Source organism: Hyperolius riggenbachi, chromosome 3, assembly GCF_040937935.1.
Source record: "Hyperolius riggenbachi isolate aHypRig1 chromosome 3, aHypRig1.pri, whole genome shotgun sequence".
Classification (NCBI taxonomy): Eukaryota; Metazoa; Chordata; class Amphibia; order Anura; family Hyperoliidae; genus Hyperolius; species Hyperolius riggenbachi.
In genome coordinates this window covers 217,503,526-217,524,181 of record NC_090648.1, presented here as the reverse complement: position 1 = coordinate 217,524,181, position 20,656 = coordinate 217,503,526, and the positions used below count along the sequence as shown (strand labels likewise).

At 43.9% G+C, this 20,656-nt stretch overlaps 1 protein-coding gene across 4 annotated transcripts in view; it reads right to left on the bottom strand.

The window, feature by feature from the left end:
* CCDC33 (coiled-coil domain containing 33) overlaps positions 1–20,140 on the bottom strand; it is a 153,601-nt gene extending 133,461 nt beyond the window's left edge. For 2 of the 4 annotated variants that reach the window (XR_011029964.1, XM_068272576.1), the window contains exons 1-2: positions 19,751–20,140; positions 15,058–15,650 (exon numbers count right to left, since the gene is read on the bottom strand). Coding sequence is in view for 2 of the 4 variants with exons in the window: in XM_068272576.1 (XP_068128677.1) it covers positions 15,058–15,650; positions 19,751–20,054 (897 nt within the window). In the remaining 2 variants the exon portion in view is untranslated. Of the gene's footprint in view, positions 1–9,231; positions 9,313–15,057; positions 15,651–19,750 lie in introns of those variants that run through there. The other 2 variants (XM_068272575.1, XM_068272578.1) reach the window with 2 other exon arrangements.
* Positions 20,141–20,656: the final 516 nt, after the last annotated feature.

Here is a 20,656-nt window from a genome sequence, read left to right as displayed (position 1 = left end):
TCTCCTGTAATGTTTACATTACACCAGTCAGGAGAAGCCATATACTTTGCTCAGTGCTTGCAGATGGAATCAGGAGATCAACAGAGATATTGTAACAACTTTAGAGGATCAGTTTAACCCTGTAGAACCAATAGAGATAGCTTCAAAACACATTATTCAAGCAGGGATTTGTACCGTTCGCCATTTTTTTATTCACCTGTCAGTATAATCACAGTGTAATAGCTTATGCTGCACATGCTTGGATTGAGATTTCTGTATCTTAAAAAGGTAAAATAAATAATGCAAGTGGTTTACATTATTAATCAATGTTTCATTGTAAGTTATTTTTAACACGTTTAAGTAAAAGACTTTCTCTTAGGCTAAAAAAGAGAGAAAAAAACACAACTGGGAGAAATAATGCACACCTCTCTAGTAAGGCCACATGTGGTTTCACTTCTTCCCTTCTGCAATCTGAGCCTCTCCCAAATTCTATAGTAAATATGAGTGACTGAGTTTCCTTGTGCTCTTCCCTGGTCATTCACATTGTGCCCTCTAGGAGGCTATGCCAATTAAAGACCCCTCTCTTTTCTTCCCTTAATTACTACTACTGGGAGGGGTGAGATGCAGAAGCCGCGTACGTTAAAAAGGGGCGCTGGGAAAAAAGGGCGCGGGGTTTTAAACGATAAGCATGGATAACGTTTAAAAATGTATTGTACTGTATTTCGTTTAAAATTAATGTTTTATAAAGTTATAAATCATTAAATAATGTGCATTAAATCGGCAATTGTAAAAACGTTAATCTTCCGTTTAAATAGTGAAACGTATAATAACGTTTAAAAAAAAAATTACTAAGTAACCCTCCCTGTACCTACCCCTAACCCCTAGACCCCCCTGTTGATGCCTAAACCTAAGACCCCCCCCCCCTGTTGGTGCCTAAGTAACCCTCCCTGTACCTACCCCTAACCCCTAGACCCCCCTGTTAGTGCCTAAACCTAAGACCCCCCTGTTGGTGCCTAAACCTAAGACCCCCCTGTTGGTGCCTAAACCTAAGACCCCCCTGTTGGTGCCTAAACCTAAGACCCCCTGTTGGTGCCTAAACCTAAGACCCCCCTGTTGGTGCCTAAACCTAAGACCCCCTGTTGGTGCCTAAACCTAAGACCACCCTGTTGGTGCCTAAACCTAAGACCCTCCTTAGTGCTCACTGTATTGTGTGTAGAATAATGTTTTAAAAACAGTAAGGGATAAAATATATTACAATTTACATTACGTACTGATCGCTTTGTTTTGTGAATAATAATGTTTTACAAACAGTAAGGGATAACATTTAAAATAATGTTTTATTGAAATAAGAAACGTAAATCATCACAAGCAGTTATAAAACATGAAAAATCTTCGGGCGCCGTTGGAAAACGTTATTATTCTCGGGCGCCCTTTTTTCCTGTTCGGCGCCCATTAAACGATAATTATTATAGGAGTAAATGGCGGCGCCCGATTTGTCCACTAGCCTCCTGCGCCCTTTTTTACTGTTACCGCAGAAGCCATCTTGCAGAAAGAGATGGTGCATCTTCATAGCTTGCACCTCAGTGTGGTGGAAGAAGACAGCTGAAATATTGTGGTCTTTTTTAGGATATGGTGTGGAATCAGTAATAACATCTGAGCTAAAACCTTTCAGGATCTCTTCACCCACAGCCTCCTGGATCTTCACCCACCAATGAACAAGCGATTTTGAACTGGGCATGTGTTAGTTCCAAACTGCCTATTTCCAGTGAAAGCGAGTATTCTATGTGCACTGGGGAAGACAACGCCCCCTCCCCCCACCCCCACACTCACCAGGCCCTGTAGCTTTGGATGCTTAGCTCTTGTTCTGGTCCTGGGTCATAATATGCCATGGAGGTAAGCTTCGAGAGTATCCAGAACATTCCTAGTTCTGTTTTATGATGATGCCCTTCAGTACCTCGGGGCTTGCAGAATTAAGCTTTCGATACCACTAGGCTGCCTTTGTTAGCCATTCACTACTCCTGGTCTGTGTATGGCATGGTTAACCAGCTACTACCACAAGGTCAAGGGAGCCATCACTCAAAAATGCCTTTGACAGAATGACCTATGGATACAGTCTTAAATATTACACTACAGGCTGAAAGAACTGCTTAAAATAGTAATAAACAATCAAATACATGCATTTGAAAGGAATTAGCAAGCAAGCACAAACATTTCTGTAATGTATACCCTGTCATCCCAGAAGACAGGTAATGGGCACTTTTGCCTTCTGGGACAGGCACGGTGCAAAGCAAGTCTAGAGACAGTGTTTGAAGTTCACCAACACCTCAACTGTATTTGTACTGTACATGCTATTTACACTATATACAGGAAAAAAAGAAGCAAGACATAAACAAAAACCTTGCCATTAGATGAGCGACTAACAATAACATAAAGCTGAAAATCCTCTTTACTGGATGCAAATCTAATGTCTATCCCAAAACAAACAGACATGAAGAGCAGTGATTTACCAGCCTAATATCCAAAAACAATTTAACCACTTGAGGACCCACCCTTTACCCCCCCTTAAGGACCAGCGCTGTTTGTTTGGATCTGTGCTGGGTGGGCTCTGCAGCCCCCAGCACAGATCCGCGGCCACACAGAGCGATCAGATCGCCCCCCTTTTTTCCCCCCTATGGGGATGATGTGCAGGGGGGGTCTGATCGCTCCTACTTGCAGGCATTTTGCGGGGGGGGGCACCTCAAAGCCCCCCCCCGCGGCGACATTCTCCCCCCTCCCTCTCCTACCTGCTCCCCCGGGAGATCTGGGCTGCACAGGACGCTATCCGTCCTGTGCAGCCAGTGACAGGCTGTCTTCTGTCACATGGCGGCGATCCCCGGCCGCTGATTGGCCGGGGATCGCCGATCTGCCTTACGGCGCTGCTGCGCAGCAGCGCCGTACAAATGTAAACAAAGCGGATTATTTCCGCTTGTGTTTACATTTAGCTTGCGAGCCGCCATCGGCGGCCCGCAGGCTATTCACGGAGCCCCCCGCCGTGATTTGACAGGAAGCAGCCGCTCGCACGAGCGGCTGCTTCCTGATTAATCAGCCTGCAGCTGGCGACGCAGTACTGCGTCGCTGGTCCTGCAGCTGCCACTTTGCCGACGCACGGTATAAGCGTGCGGTCGGCAAGTGGTTAATCAGTCCACCACAGACATGTGGCTCCCAGAACAGGACTGCCAGAATCAGCCTTTCTATCTCACTTGAGCACCTGCCTCAGGGAGAACACTAAATCCTGGAGTGGATTTGCTACAATGCAGTGCAGAGGAGAGACCTATGAACATGAGAGACCTATGAACACACCAGCTATCATTTTTCCAGACATGCTTTTCCTGCAACAGCCACAAATCCCATGATATTGCTGGCCTCCTGAAAATATTGCTGGCCTCCTGAAAATGCCATTTTCTTTGCTATAATGGTAACCTGGCTTTAAAGGGAATCTGAAGTGAAAGTAAACGTATGATATAACGATTTGTATTTGTAGTACAGCTAAGAAATATAATATCAGTAGCACAGATATGAGTCTCACATTGTTTCCAGTACAGGAAGAGTTAAGAAACTTCACTTGTTATCTTTGCAAAAGTGCTTCTCTGAGTTCTCTGACTAATTTAGTCAGAGAGAAATGCTATTGCCTGAACACTTACACATCAAAGAAACCAAATAAGATCAGATAAGATTTTACTGCAGGGACGTTCAAAGGGTCATTAGCTCTGCTCTGTTTCATGGTTTAAAATGCAGAGTATGGTGTGTAAATTGCAGATATTAGAGATTAATGCAATGTTATAAAAATAAAGCTATATAACTGAAAATAAAAATATGAGACTTTTCTTTGCTACTAATGTTATATTAATTATGAGTACTACACATACAATACTTTATATCATAAGTTTGTTTTTGTGTGTGTAAAGTGTCACTTTAACACATCTGAATAAACTACCAGGAATAGTCATAGAAATTGGAATTATCAAAGGATTGCCACTGCAATCTGCATATAGTGAGCTATCGCTAAAAGATCAATATTGAACACCCCCCAATATGCCCCCCCCCCCCTCCCCATTAAACATTTTAAATGATCAGCCGAGGCAGCCTAAAAATTCTTTCCTCACCTTCCTTCACACATGTATGTTAAAGTGGGTCAATTACGAATGAACGAACGTCTCATATTTTGTATGCTATACTATAAGAATCCTATGGGACATTTACCACAACTTTAATTAAGTGATGAATCAATATATAGCTATAGAGAATGCTGTTTATGCACAAATCTGTCCATAAACTCTGTCTGCGTTATTAATGTCTGATTACCTCAAACTAGATGCTAAATTTGTGACCACTAGAGAGCAGTAAAATCTCTAGGTAAACCTGTCAGGTTCGTGGCCTTAACAGGCAGATGGAGAATATCCAGGAGGATCACTTCCCTTGAATACTCAATTCAGCAGACTGCATGCTGTATATATGAAAGCTTTCACAAATCAGCCAAACCCAACCTGGATTAAACACATCATATCATTATTATTATTGTGTATTTATATAGTGCCGGCAGCATCTGTGATGCAGTTCAATAGAAAATGCAAACTATTAACAGTGGCATTAGCCAGGTTGGTTAATGCATTATAAATAGAGGTGGGAAAAAGCACCCAGTCTACATAGCAGTAATAACACATAAGGGGAAACAATATATGAATGCTCATTTGATCTTACAGTCTAAGGGGGTACAACTGTTGGTAAGAAGAAGCTGTGTACCAGGTGGTAGTGTAGTGGTTGGTAGTGTTTTAGGTAAGGTATATGCTTGCCGGAAGAATTAAGTTTTCAGGTTGCACCTAAAGATGGTAAGTGTGAACTCATTGTTGAAAAATGGGAAGTGTGGCCAAATCATGTACAGATTGATGTTGACTTATTCATTTCAGAAAATAGTGAGATATTGTGCTATTGGGCTCCCATTGTCTCCGTGTTTTTTTTCCTAAGAAGATACTTCACCTCACCCCCACTTGGAGATTGTGGAAAGGAGTTCAGATAAGAATGGGAAATTTGAGAGAAGTCTTATATACAAGAATGAGAAGCAGTGGCTAGAAAGGAATACTTTTAGTTGAGTGGATATTTAATGGAGGAGACAAATATAATTAAGTAAAAAAGAGCTAGACAGTAAAATGCTTCATAGGTAAGGTTTAGAATCTTGCATTGTATCCTTGGTGTGATAGGCAGCCAATGGGGGGGACTGTCAGAGCATATTAGCATTAGAGAAGCAAGAGTAGATGTGCCAGAGCAGAGCGGGCCAGGTGGTTAGCAGGTAGGAGGTAGTTGCAGTGATTAGGACATGAAACAATCAGGACATGGTTGTTTCTTCAGTAGTCCTGTATGTGATTTAGTTGGGGAGGCCAGGGGGGGCAAGAAAAGTTGGTGAGAGAGGTTAGGGCATCTATGAAGGAACAGGAAAGGTGAGTAATGAGGAGACAGGGAATAGGATCAAGCGGGCAGGTAATGGGATGGGATTTAGAGATGGAAGTGGAGAGAATATATTCAGTCAGTTGGTGAAGATTGATAAACAAGAGGTGAGGTTTGGGGTTTGTATGTAAGGACTAGGTTGCTAAGTGAAGCTGTTTCTGATGTTGGCAAAATAAACAATGGCAGTATTTTCTGAAAACACTTGTAACATTTCTCTAAATATATTATGAGAGGAGACAGCAGTGACCATCCTTGAAGTAAATTAGAAGTTGGCACAAGTGTTTCATGCACTTACTTCAGTTTCATCTAACAAATGGTATATAGTATACATCAATGGTTCACAAACCATTTTGCAAATCAATGGAATTAAAATGAATTTTCCATTTCAATCTGCAGGTGGGATAACATTTTAGGGACTAGTGTACAATGGATCTTTTTAAGATTAGTTCTCTTTCAGTTTATGTTAAATTTAACATTAATTCATGTCCAAGCTCTGCCAGTGAATGGACAACTTGAATTAACCTGGGATCAGACTGAACTTGTTTGAACTTGCATCAGTAACATTTTTTTTCCTGGAAAGTTCTGCTTTAATTTGGTCTTACATTGAAAATTTCCATCTGTTAAAAAATAAAATTAAAATAAATAAATGTATAAATTCCAATATGTGTAAAGTCATTTTGTAATTAAATGTTATAAAATAAATACAGTATATCATTAGAACTACAACCTACTATGCCTTCTATGGGAGGATCCAAAAGTGATGATAAAGAACAAAATATTGTATCAAGTTTCGAAAACTTTAAATCCTAAGTAGAAAATTATACCAAGCCAGCTGCAAATAGTCAGCCAGATAATATCAAAGGGTTGCTTTGATTTAAACAGTGGTCACTCCAAAAACTATTGAAGTGACTCCATTTTCTATATCAAAAATGTTTGTCTTCAGTATAGGTAGGTATGTAGCCAGGTACAGGTGCCCCCTGTATAGAGTAGCCAGGTATAGATGCCCCCAGTATAGGTAGCCAGTATAGTTCCCCCAGTATAGGTAGCTAGTATAGTTGCCCCCAGTATAGGTAGCCAATATTTTTGCCCCTGTATTAGTAGCCAGTAAAGTTGCCCCAGTATTGGTAGCTAGTATAGTTGCCCCCAGTATAGGTAGTATAGTTGCCCCAGTATAGATAGTATAGTTGCCCCAGTATTGGTATTATAGTTGCCCCAGTATATATAGTATAGTTGCCCCAGTATTGGTATTATAGTTGCCCCAGTACATGTAGTATAGTTGCCCCAGTAGTATAGATAGCTAGTATAGTTGCCCCAATATAGGTAGTGTAATTGTCCCCAGTACAGGTAGTATAGTAGCCCCAGTAGTATAGGTAGCTAGTATAATTGCCCCAGTATAGGTATTATAGTTGCCCCCAGTGCAGGTAGTATAGTTGCCCCAGTAGTATAGGTAGCAAGTATAGATACCCCAGTATAGGTATTATAGTTGCCCCCAGTACAGGTAGTATAGTTGCCCCAGTAGTATGGGTACTGTAGCTAGTACAGTTGCCCCACTATAGGTAGTTTAGCTGCCTCCGGTGCCTGCTAACCAGTCACTGGGGGCAGTGCATATCAAAGAAGTAATTACGTCCTGTATATGCACTGTATATACACTGCTATGGCAGCCGCTATTCTGTTACAGCACGCAGTGGGTTTCTCTGATATGAGGCCTGCAGTTTAGCGGCGAGTGGCAACATGAAAGAGGATGGAGACTTTGGAGGAAGCGGCCGTTGAGAAGGTAATATGATCGGCGGCCGCAGGTAGGGTGGGCAGGAGGCAAGCGAGATTGTGGCTCCTGCGTCCCACGCAGCCAGACGTCATTTGGCATCATGGGCGGACGGTGCTGCCTGCTATTAACTATTTTTCTTTTTTATCATAGGAGAATACCCTTATAGTTCCACTGGGATACTCCAATTATGACAATGAAATCCTGTGAAAAATATATGATATACACATATATGCCGGTACAATTTGTTGTTTGCTTGTGGAGGGGGTCGACTTGCACACAGGACCCCCACAAAAACTAGGTGCATTGCTACTTTTGTTTTCCCCCATCTAAGGATCAACTAAGGAATTTGCAAATCCTTCATTTTAACACTCTTTCTTTTCTAAGGAGTGTAAAATTTTGGTCAACCCTTTGGGTAAGCCCATTGCCAGGGGCCTTACAGAAAAATGTTGCATCCACTTAGATGTGTAGGCAGTGACAGTTAGATTCTGCTGATAGCCAGGCAGCCCTTTTCTGTCTATCAGTACTTGTCACACACACTACCTGCTGTCATTAGTCATAACACCACTATCTGCCACTTGGCACGCAGCGGCAGTACTATTCGCCATACACTCCTACTATTATCTGTCACGTCCTACCATTTAATACTTTTCCCCTATGGCCTTACCTACCACTGGTATGAAACTGTCAGTATCTGCCTGCCACTAGAACCTAACTATCACTGCTTGCATGCCACTATATTCTACCTGCCTGACTCTTACATCCACTAATCCCTACCTGCCTGCCACTAGATTCTAATGATTATGATTGGTAGTAGGAAATAAATAGCAACAGATATTGGGTAATAAGTAGTGACATGTAGTGGGTAACAAGTGGTGGTAGATAGTGGGTAATGAGCAGCGCCAGATAGAAGCTGACAAGGAAGTGCAATTGGTGGGTTTTGAGTAGTGACAGGCAGGGCCAGCCTTAGGTTTCACAGCACCCTGAGCAAAGCCTGATTTTGGTCCCCCCCCTTCACCCTCTGCGCATGCACACACACAGGCCCATATGCAATTCACCTTTTCTCCTAGGAAAGTGTTTCCCAACCTTTTGGAACTTTGACGCATCATGCCAAATGCTCAGATCTCTGTGACACCCAGGGCCTTATTTGTACTTTTTGCTCCCCAAGGCCCACTATCACCAGCCGCTCCTGAAAAAGTATCCCAACCAAGACACACATATGCATGAACACAAACCTTATAATTCCAGCAAGAGCAGCTGGGTTGCCCAGTGTAGGTAGCCAGATGCGCCCAGTATACATATACAGCCAGATCGTCCTCCTTTCAGTATAGGTAGCCAGAGATGTCCCCCCTCCGTAAAGTTAGCCAGATGACTGACCCCCTTTAAGTATAGGTAGCCAGATGTTAGTGCAGTAAACAGATGAAAGTGTAGTAAACTGGAGGCTGGAGCCCATCCATTATAGGTAGCCAGATGTTCCCCTTCAGTATAAGTAGAACATGCCACCCCTTCAGTATAGGTAATTCCCCTTCTGGGCTACCTTTAGCCAGATGACACCGCCCTTCTCAGCATAAATAGATAGATAAATAGATAGATAGATAGATAGATAGATAGATAGATAGATAGATAGATAGATGTAGGTAGGTAGGTAGGTATAGATGATGGATGGAGGGATAAATAAATAGAGAGTGAGGGAAGGGAGACATATATGTACAGCGCTATGGAAGATGTTGGCGCTATATAAATAATGAGACGAAAGGAGAGGCCAACAGGCACCGCAATAACAGATGTTCAGCATAGATGTAATAATCTTGGGCTGCAGCACTGGTCTGGTGTATATCTGGCAAGGATAGCGTGCTCAAATCCAGACAGAATACACAATATATATAGCACAATAGGAGATACACAGGATTGGCACATGCAGTTCCTTGTTTTTAAAAACAGCTTTAATGGATCCGGCTGTATATCATGGGAAAACATAAAATGAATTTCCAATCACTTTAAAACGTTCCTACCAGTTCCAGTGCTTGGTGGGGTGAAGTGGGAGCGGTGGCTTGCCTGACGCACGTTTCGCTCGTATGAGCGTCCTCTGAGGCTCTGCGCTATATAAATAATATTAATAAAAAATAATAATATAGGGATGGATAGACATACAGATACACAGAGAGAGAGAGAGAAAGAGAGAGAGAGAGAGAGAGAGAGAAAGAGAGAGAGAGAGAAAGGCACAGACAGGGACAGATAAAGGGATGGATGGATAGATGGATAGACAGAGGGATGAATAGATAATATAGGGACGGATGAATAGGGAGAGAGGGATGGACAGACAGACAGACACATACAATCATTATATATATATATATATATATATATATATATATATATACATACATATATATATATATATATATATATATATATATATATACATTATATACAGAGAGAGAGAGAGAGAGAGCAGCCTCCAACCAAAAGCACAGAGACCCCAACAACCGGGACCTAAGGGAAGCCCATGACCACCTACAGAGGCAATACAAAGACACTCTCAGGCGGAAAGAACAGAACCATATCTCCCACAAACTCCAACAGCTGGAGGACTCCCTCCAAGACAACTCATTCTGTTAGACTTGGAACTATATTGGCACAAAGCCCAAGAAAAGCCCTCTTCACATCCAAAATGGCCACATCTGGCTCCACTACTTCAGGGACCTCTACAAAGACATCCCAGAAAATGCCCAAACCCTGGAACAGAAACATATAGCCGCAAAACTGAAGGACATAGAGACAATCAAGGACTTTCAAAACCCTCTGGATACACCAATTATGGTGCAGGATATAAGAGAAAGAACAAAGATGATAAAATGTAAGAAGGCCAGCGGTACTGATGGCATCCTGCCAGAGATGATCAAATACAGCACCCCAGACATACATGAGGCACTCGCAAGACTATTCAACCTCATCCTAAGTGCAGGCTTCTTTCCTCAGGCCTGGAGTGAAGGCCTCATAACACCCATCTACAAGAATGGGGACAGATATGATCCAGCAAACTACAGAGGAATCTGTGTCAGCAGCATGCTGGGGAAACTGTTTAACAGCATCATCAATAAAAGGATCCTCTCCTTCCTCACACAGCAGGACGTACTCAGCAAAAGCCAAACTGGGTTCATGCCAAACCACCGCAAACCCGACCACATCTACACACTGCACAGCCTCATCAAGACCCATGTGAACAGCTCACGTGGCAAAATACATGCTTGCTTTGTGGATTTTAAGAAGGCGTTTGACTTGGTGTGGCACCCAGGCCTTTTGATAAAACTCCTGGAGAGTGTAATAGGAGGAAGAACCTATGATGTCATCAAGAGTTCATATACTGGGAACCAATGCATTGTAAAAGTGGATGGGAAGAGAAGCGCGTTCTTCAAGCAGGGTCGAGGAGTCAGGCCGGGCTGCAGTCTGAGCCCAACGCTCTTTAACATATACATTAACCAACTGGCTGTAGCCCTGGAATCCTCCCCAGCACCAGGCCTCCTCCTGCATGACCGTGAGGTGAAGTTCCTGCTGTATGCAGATGATCTCCTGCTGCTCTCCCCAACAGAAAGTGGCCTACAGGATAGCCTGGCAGTACTGGAGAGTTTCTGCACCACATGGGCACTGCCCATCAACCCAAAGAAGACAAAAGTGATAGTGTTCCAAAGGAAAAATGTAAATAAAACATCCACCTCCTCATTTATATTAAATGGCTGCCCACTGGTGACCACTAACAGTTAATATACCCTGGGCTAATAAACCTGGAGCTTGAAATTAACCAAACAGGGAGCTTTAAAACAGCAGTAGAGGCCCTGAAGGAAAAAGCCTGCAGAACGTTTTATGCCATCAGAAGACAACTTTACCACCTAAAGCCACCGGTGAGAGTCTGGGTAAAGATATTCGACAGCATCATCACCCCAATCCTACTCTATAGCAGTGAGGTATGGGGCCCGGTCACCTACCCTGACCAATCAAAATGGGACTCCAGCCCAACAGAAATCTTCCATCTAGAGTTATGCAAGTATCTTCTCCAAGTCCATTGAAGCACTTCGAACTCAGGTTGCCGGGCAGAGCTAGGCAAATTCCAACTATGACTGACTATCCAGCTGAGGGTGCTCTTATACTGGGCGCATATACAGAGCAGCAGCCCCAGCACTTACCACCATAAAACCTCACTGAGCCAGGGGGGCGAGGCCATACCATGCGTTTTGAAACAAAGCGTCAGCAGCCAGCCAAGCCAAGACCACCAACACAGGCTGACAAAAGCCCAAATAAAAGGGACGATAGAAAGCTGCAAGGACCGATACCTAGAGGAATGGAGAAGTGTCATAAAGAAATCCCAGAAACTTGCCGTCTACCAATCACTGCAGTGAAAGTACACAATGGCCTTGTATCTGGAGAGGCTACACCACCACAAAGACAGACAGACCTTGAGCCTATACCGTCTGAGCGCCCACAACCTGGAGATAGAGACAGGGCGACGCAGACAGACATGGAAGCCCCGGGAGAAGAGACTGTGCAGGCAATTTGACCAGGGGGTCCTGGAGGATGAGGCCCACTTCTTGCTACACTGCAGAAAATACACACCGTTGAGGACCGGCCACTTCCAGAGATTCTCTGACCACATCCCAGATTTCACCTCCACAGATGAGGAGAGAAAATTCTACATCCTACTGGGGGAAGAGGAAAAAACTGTGCAAATAGCAGCCCGATATATCACTGCCTGCCACAAACTGAGAGGAACATGATACCACATGGACTGTATAACCCTATACTCCCCTATGGACTGTATATCTATACCCCCTTCCCCTATGGACTATATATCTCATCCCCCCATACCATCCCTTACATCCTCCACACTCCTATGGACTGTATACCTATATTGTTCCCTTACTCCCACAACCCCCCCCCCCCCCCCCCCCCCCCCAATGTTAATGTTTTGTTTTGCTTTGGCAATGCTAAACGTATTTGGTCCTACCAATAAAGCTTTTTGGATTTGGATTTGGAGAGAGAGCGAGATAGGGATGGATGGATGGAGAGAGAGAGAGAGAGAGAGAGAGAGAGAGAGAGAGAGAGAGAGAGGGGTGGATGGAGAGAAAGAGAGAGAGAGAGAGAGAGAGAGAGAGAGAGAGAGAGAGAGAGGTGGATGGAGAGAAAGAGAGAGAGAGAGAGAGAGAGAGAGAGAGAGAGAGAGAGAGAGAGAGAGAGAGAAAGACTGTAGATAGCCACGTTCAGCATGCCATTGGAAAACGACTAGTTGACTGCTGCACAAAGTCCAGTCCATTAGGGCTGCAATTTACTCTATGTAAAGCCCCATGAGTGACTCACTTATCTCTGTGCTAAAGTCCCCATTGCTTGCGGTTTGCTGTGCTCCCCGGCACTCTGGGTGATCTGGGGCGATGCATTCCTGTCACACACAGACCTGTCGGCTGCATTAAAACAAGTTCCCCTCACTCGTGGCTCCCTCCAATCCCCAGCACTCCAACTGTCAGCCCTGTAGTTCAGCGGTGGGCTGCCTGGCAGCATTGATGACAGAGCGAGTGAAGCCACGCTGTATACTTCAAATACAGGAAGTGCTCATTAAGGAAATGAGCACTTCCTGTATTTGAGGTACACAGGGCCACCACTGGGCTCTCTTTGACATCACTGCTGCCGGGTCGCCCATGGCTGAACTACAGGGCTGACAGTCTGGGTGCGGTGTATCGGAGGGAGCCGCGAGTGAGGGGAACTTGTTTTAATGCAGCCGGACAGGTCTGTGTGTGCAGGAGCGCATTGCGGCGAGTGGAGACAGCTGTGCACGTGCGCCCTTGAAAGCCGCATGCCCTGAGCGACCACTCCGGTTGCTCCTGTCAAAGGCCAGCCATGGTGACAGGTGGTAATGGATAATGATGATGAATTACAGTAAGTAATGGTTGATGGGTAGTGACAGGTAGCAGCTGGTGATGAATGTTGGTGATGTTGATGGGATAAGGAGAGGAGCTTATATGGATCATTGACTGCTGTTCAGTCGAGCCAAGCAGCATTTGATACTGACACAGTATGTCAGCATGAAGCCAACCAGCAAACTTTTAAAAATTTATTTATATAAAGGGCAGTGGCGTAGCTAAGGAGCTGTGGGCCCCGATGCAAGTTTTACAATGGGGCCCCCCAAGCACTCTATACATAACAATTGAAACAGCGCACCAAAACCTGCCAATGGCAACTACAGTGTCAGAGGTGCAAGAAGGGAATGGGGAACAGTCTGTTAATGATCACCACTATTCAAAGTATCTATAGAAGTGATTATTATGAGCACAGGACCAATAGAGAGCTAGTACTGTAGTAGAGGGAGGGCCCTGCGGGGCCCCTCTGGTTCAAGGGCCCCGATGCGGTCGCAACCTCTGCAACCCCTATTGCTACGCCCCTGATAAAGGGGCACTATGGTGAAATTTTTTTAAATTTTAACTACGTGTAAACATAAACAAATAAGAAGTACGTTTTTTTCCAGATTAAAATGAGCCATAAATTACTTTTATCCTATGTTGCTGTCACTTACAGTAGGTAGTAGAAATCTGACAGAAGCGACACTTTTTGGACTAGTCCATCTCTTCACGGGGGGATTCTCAGGGATTTATTTATTTTCAAAAGCACTTAGTAAATTGCAGTTACTCTGTCCAACTGCCAAAAAACTGTGTAGGGAGCAGGGAAGGTGGCCAGCATCATTGTTTAAATCCTTTTTAGGGAATATCTTTATAAAGAATAAAAGCCTTGCTAAGAATCCCCTATGAAGAGATGGTCTAGTCCAAAACATGTCACTTCTGTCAGATTTCTACTACCTACTGTAAGTGACAGCAACATAGGAGAAAAGTAATTTATGGCTCATTTATTTTATAATTTTTTTGTCTATGTTTGCATATATTTTAAATTTTAAAATTTTTCGCCATAGCGCCCCTTTAAGTATTTATACAGCACTGACATATTACACAGCGCTGTACAGAGTATATATTGTCCTTGTTACTAACTGTCCCTCAGAGGGGCTCACAATCTATTCCTAATAAATAAAAATGTATATATTCCACAGAACTAGGGATTTAACCACTTGCCAACCGCGCACTCATAATGCGCGTTGGCAAAGTGGTAGCTGCAGGACCAGCGACGCACATCTGCGTCGCCGGCTCCAGGCTAATTAATCAGGAAACAGCCGCTCGCGCTTCCTGTCCATTCACGGCGGGGGGCTCCGTGAATAGCCTGCGGGCTGCCGATTGCAGCTCGCAGGCTAAATGTAAACACAAGCGGAAATAAATTTTACATTTTTACAACGCTGCTAACAGTAGCAGCGTTGTACTAGATCAGCGATCCCTGGCCAATCAGGGGCCCGGGGATCGCTGTCACATGACAGGCAGGAGCCTGTTAGAGGCTGCACAGGAATGATCCATTCCTGTGCAGCCTCCGATCTCCGGGGCAGGGAGGGAGAAGAGGGAGAGGGGGAATCCTGCACACGCATGCAGGAGCGATCAGACCCCCCCAGCACATCATCCCCCTAGTGGGGAAAAAAAGGGGGGCGATCTGGTCGCTCTGCCTGGTATTTGATCTGTGCTGGGGGCTGTAGAGCTCACCCAGCACAGATCTTAGAAATCAGTGCTGGTCCTTAAGGGGGGGTAAAGGCTGAGTCCTGAAGTGGTTAAATACAGGAGACACTAAAAAGAAGAGGCAAAAAGTAGGTTTATGCACAGGTTATAGGTTATTCACACAAGTTTCTGCTACAACATTTGATTAGAAGACATACCTGTACATACAGACGTTTAGCCTTAGTCTGACATCACAAAACAACGTCTTACCTCAGTTTCCAGAGGACTCCCTGGAGATGACATGTGTTCCTCATCATCTGAGGATTCATCGTTCTCAAAATCTTGATTGAGTGCTATAACAGGGATACTGTGATGAGATCTTCGAGCTGAAGTGTCAGTTTGGATTTGGACTGATCTACTGCTATCTGGCTGAAGGATGTTGGACCTACTGCTAAGTAATCTAGATGAGGCCATTTGGTGACTGCTTTGCTGCAGTTGGTCATTGTGGGGGGTTCCAGGCTTAGAGCTGCCAGGTTTCAAGTTGATAGGTATGGGAGTGGGTGATTCAGGAGTTTCCTCAATTTTTGGAGGTTTGTATTCTCTAAAGCAAACATTGTATGCTAGACGTCCACAGTGCATTGCCATATGATCGCCTCCAACTCTTAGAAGTGCCAGGATGCCATGATAATTGTAGAGTGGCTCGAAGGGTGCAGCGCGCAGACTAATGCGAGGCTGGTTAGTGCGGGGGTAGATAGCAAACAGTGCTTGCCCAACCTTCTTGCCTGACTTAAGCGGGCCAGCTGACAACTTCAGAACATCAATGGACAGTCTTACATCATGGTGTTTATCGTTTTTACACAGTCCTGTGTCAAAAGCAGAAAAAGAAAATCAAAAGACAAAATGACATTGATCATTTGATATAAATCAGGACACAAAATAAATCTTCAAAGTAGAAAAATGTGTCATTAAGACATTTCAACTAGACTAGACGTTTATACCGTTTATAGAGTATATGGAATCCATTATCTAAAGAAATGTCTTGGATAGAGTCCTCCATGCAATTTTGAGTTACTTCCATCGGTATTAGTTGGGAATGGGGGAGGGGGGATTGTTTTTACCACCAAAATCATCTACAGAGTTTCAAACCTCCTAAACACTATAGATGATCCTTAAAGAAAACGATTTTTGTGGGTAGTCTTGCTTGAGAATCTAGAGTGTGTATAACTGCACCACTGTGGCAGATTGCTAAATTATATGGGCTGGACAAGTGCATTACCTACAAGTTCTGTAGAATGCTTGTTTGCCACCTGTCATCCATCCTTCCCTCTCCTTAGAACAGCACATGCTGTTTGCCTGCAGCCAAAGAGCATGTCTGTACAGTGCTCTCCCCCAGAATTGTTCACCTAATCATTGAGAGGTCATCGTGAGCATCAGCAATTTATTGTGTCTACATCCTTTTATAGAACAAATTATCCTTTTACAGACTAAATTATTTACTGTATATCTGCTCCTACCTCAGTAGCCCGGATCAGTGAATAATGGCGCACAGCGCCTATGCATACAAATGGCGCCGCATTAAAAAGATACGCTTATCGCTATATATCGTTAGTACTGCATAATAATGGCGCACAGGGAAAAAAAGAAGAAAAACGGCACACACTAACGTTATTTATCAATAGTGGCACACACTAACGTTATTTATCAATAGTGGCACACAATAACGTTATTTATCAATAGTGCCGTTCATTTGCCAAACAGCAGAGGTTATTGCCCACAGTAACGTTATTTATCAATAGCACCCTACATAAGCCAAACTGCAGACTTTATTTAACTGCAAAACGGTGAATGGATTTAATGTAACACTGTCAAAGTTAGGGTTAGGCACCACTGGGGGGGGGGGGGGAGTCTTAGGGTTAGGCACCACCAGGGGGTGGTTAGGGTTAGGCACCACCAGGGGGTGGTTAGGGGTTAGGGATAGGTAGAGAGGGTTCTGTGTGTTAACGCTAAATAACAATAAGGCTTTCACGTTAAACAACAATAAGGCTTTAACATTAAATAGCGATAAGCGGCAAACGGATTAGCAGCAACAGCATGCGCCATTATTCACAGGCGCCATTTTCAGATGGATCCCAGTAGCCAGTTACCTTTTTTGACACCATTAGTGGGCACTCAACATTTACTTCAAACACCCCTAGAATGCTTCTTGATGCCCAGAAAAGAAAAAGTACAATGATCACATGGCTGCAGATGGAAGCCGCAAGCACTGGTCGGCTGTTCTAGCAATCGTCTAAATGTTCAATGTCTTGCGATACAATACAAACCTGGGTCACAACAGGTAAAAAGGGCGTCAGAGGTGACACAGTAAAAAGGGTGCAGCCATAGGTGGCAATGTCAATATCCCTGAGTAACAGCTATTAGAGGTAATTTAGATGCCAGAGACCACCCGCTACATATTCTGACTAATGGCTGCTTATTGCGGCTATTAACAAAATGTTGGCAGATAGGGTTAGGCAGGTGCTTGAGGGGGTTCTTATTGTTAAACGTCAGTGGGGGTGATCAAAGTTAGGCACTGCCAGGGGGGTTTAGGGTTAGGTTCTGCCAGGAGGTGGGTCTTAAAGGGAAGGTCCAAGCAAAAAAAAAAAAATGAGTTTCACTTACCTGGGGCTTCTACCAGCCCCATGCAGCCATCCTGTGCCCTCGTAGTCACTCACTGCTGCTCCAGTCCCCCGCTGGGAGCTTTCTGACCTCGGAGGTCAGGGCCGAATTGCGTACATTTTTACAAATTCCCGCTAGTGCAGGAACATTAACGCATACATTTTTACGCGTTAGTGGTGCAACGCGTAAATATTTGTTCCTGCACTAGCTGGAATGCGTAAAAATGTATGCAATGTGGCCCTGACCTCCGAGGTCAGAAAGCTGCTAGCGGGGGACTGGAGCAGCAGTGAGTGCCTACAAGGGCACAGGATGGCTACATGGGGCTGGTAGAAGCCCCAGGTAAGTAAAACTCATTTTTTTTTTTGCTTGAACCTTCCCTTTAAAGACAGATAAGGCAGATAAGCTCATTTGAAAGCACAGGATGTTATCAATATGTCTGCTTCCATGAAAGCAGGAAGTAGAAACAGTGCAGATTTATATCAGGATTTGTACCAGCTGTAACAAAGAAATGTTTTTCTTTAAAGGTTATCGTGGTGTTGCGTATCTTTTAGAGCAGAGAGGATGTTCTGAGTTCAGGTCTGCTTTAAGGTTAGACTTTGCGGTGGTGGTGGTGGGGGTCTTTGGTTTAGGCAGTGTCAGTGGGGATCAGTTAGTGTAAAGGCCCATACACACGTCGGACTTTGATATGCATTGGTAAGTGGTCTGTTGGATAAACTGAAATATGTGGTATTGTCTGATCAGCTTCTGGTATTTCTATACAGCCCCACATACTTTTTGTTTCTTTTAACTGCCAAATGAAACTCGATAGGCGGATCGCTCAAAATCCGTCTTATCACCTGAACGACAGTCTGTGCACACGCCCGATTTGGCGTGCGGACGACTGAACGACGGGACGTTCAAACGACCCGTCGTTCGCAAAAGTCTGACGTGTGTATGGGCCTTTAAACATCGAGAGGGAGGGCTCATGATAGGATGGGGTTAGGTAATAGTAAAATATCTGAAAAGATTACCAATATTTACTATCAGAATTAACTAGTAGAATATCTGTAATTTTAACAATATTTTACTAGCGGCTTTCTCCAGCGCCCTTTTTTTTTACAGCATAGGATATTCGGGGGCTGTAACAAGTACAGAGAAGGAGAGAAAGAAAAAAACCACAGGGGTACCAGGAGCCCTTCTGGTGTATTATCTTCAGGTCAAATGGCTTAAAAGTAAAAATAGTAGTTATACTCACAAGTGTGGGTTGCTAAAAAAGCAACCACTCTGTATAGCATGTAGGGAAGTACCATCCCCACTCAGTATTTTTGAGGATTGGTCACTGCTCATTTGAAAAAAAGGCTTCACTCCTGGATAGTCGTGAAGAACCCCACTGGTGGGGTAATACAAAGTCGTATTTCAAAAAGCATAGGAGGCGCCCTTGTAATATATTTTCGATGCTCCCTTATATAAGGAGACTTCACCTGGTGAAGAATTAGATTGTTTTATTGACATAGCACCTTGGACAACGCGTTTCGCAGTACAAACCGCTTCCTCAGGTCAAGTAAAGGTGCTCCATCAGGTGACAGGTCAGGATCATCAGGTGATGGGGCAGGAAATCCTCAAGGAGGCTCCCCCAGCTAAATCTACCACTTAGTTTGGCACTGCTATTGGCCTGAGGAAGCGGGCTCAGACCCGCGAAACGCGTTGCCTGTGATATCACTAAATAAAATCTTTTGTTGTTACAAAGATTTGGTCATCCTTGAGGATCTCCTGCCCCGTCACCTGATGATCCTGACCTGTCACCTGATGGAGCACCGTTACTTGACCTGAGGAAGCAGTTTGTACCGCAAAACGCGTTGTCCGAAGTGCTTTATGTCAATAAAACAATCTAATTCTTCACCAAGTGAAGTCTCCTGATATAAGGGAACATCGAACATATTACAAGGGCACCTCCTATTCTTCTCGAAATACACATAGGATATAGACATAGAACATCAAATAATCAGATCTGATTGTTACCTGTCCCTGGCTGACCCTGGCTGTTAACTATCTTATTGCAGGGTACAAGATTCCAAAATCTATATGTAATCTGTTGCCCAAAAGATGCGCCTTCATCTTACATCACAGTTGGCATTTTTATAAACCAATAGCAGAATATGGAGGTAGAAAGCTTATGCATTTATATCTTACAATACCTCCTCTACATCATAGGAAACATTGGTGAAAAACATTACATTTTTTCATTTTTTTCATTTTCAGTAAAAATGCTGGCATAGTCTCCACATATATAAATGGTAGTCACAGTTTCAGTGCAGGCAGCACACGTTACCTTTTGGCAGGACAAACAGAAAGCTATTCTTCTGAAATGAGAGCGTTTCTGTGAGATCTCCTTGCTCCACAATATCAGTCTCAGCCTGATTACTTGGAATCATGTCCCCATTGTTGGTCCTCACTGTGACCTCTTCCACAGAGTTATCTAGCAATGGATTTTCCACAAGCAGGTGAAGCTTGTACTGTCCTGGTTCATTAAACTGGGCATCCAGGAGCTGGAACTCTAAAGACAGCACCTTGTCCTCTAAACGCAGGCGAGGTGGCCCAGGTGGGACAGCAGGAGGTGCAGCTGGGGCTGGCATGGCTACATTAGAAACTTAGTTTCACGTAAAATCCTTTATATTCACGTTCCCTTTCTGTAAAGTCTTCTCCCTCTATACTTCCTTCACTTCCACCCCCTCCCCTTTTGTCTGTCTCCGCTAGAAGTTTGTACACCTGCAGGGAGTGGTAGTGCAGGAAGGATCACATTCACCTGGCTGCCGTTTGTTTGGGACAAACCAGGTTACCTGGTGACTTGAGGCAGAGTCAATGAGCAGATTAGCTGCTTGATCTGTCCTATCCCTTCAGAAAAGAAAGGCTACAAAACTCACCTTCCATTTATCAACATGAAACAGTATCTGCTTAATAGCATCCTTGTGTTGTACAGCAAACAGTCTGGGAAATAATAAGTTTAATGTGATTATCTCATTATGGAGATCATTGTATCTGACTCAGCAGCTGCATACTAGTTCCAGTCAGGCACTGCACCCAGCAATGCTCAGCACCATAATGAATAAAACTGAAATATTTTGGTTTTCTCATCAGTACATGGAAATAAGGGGAGTTTAATTTGGCAGTTAAAAGAAAAAAAAAAGTATGTGGGGCTGTATAGAAATACCAGAAGCTGATCAGACAATACCACATA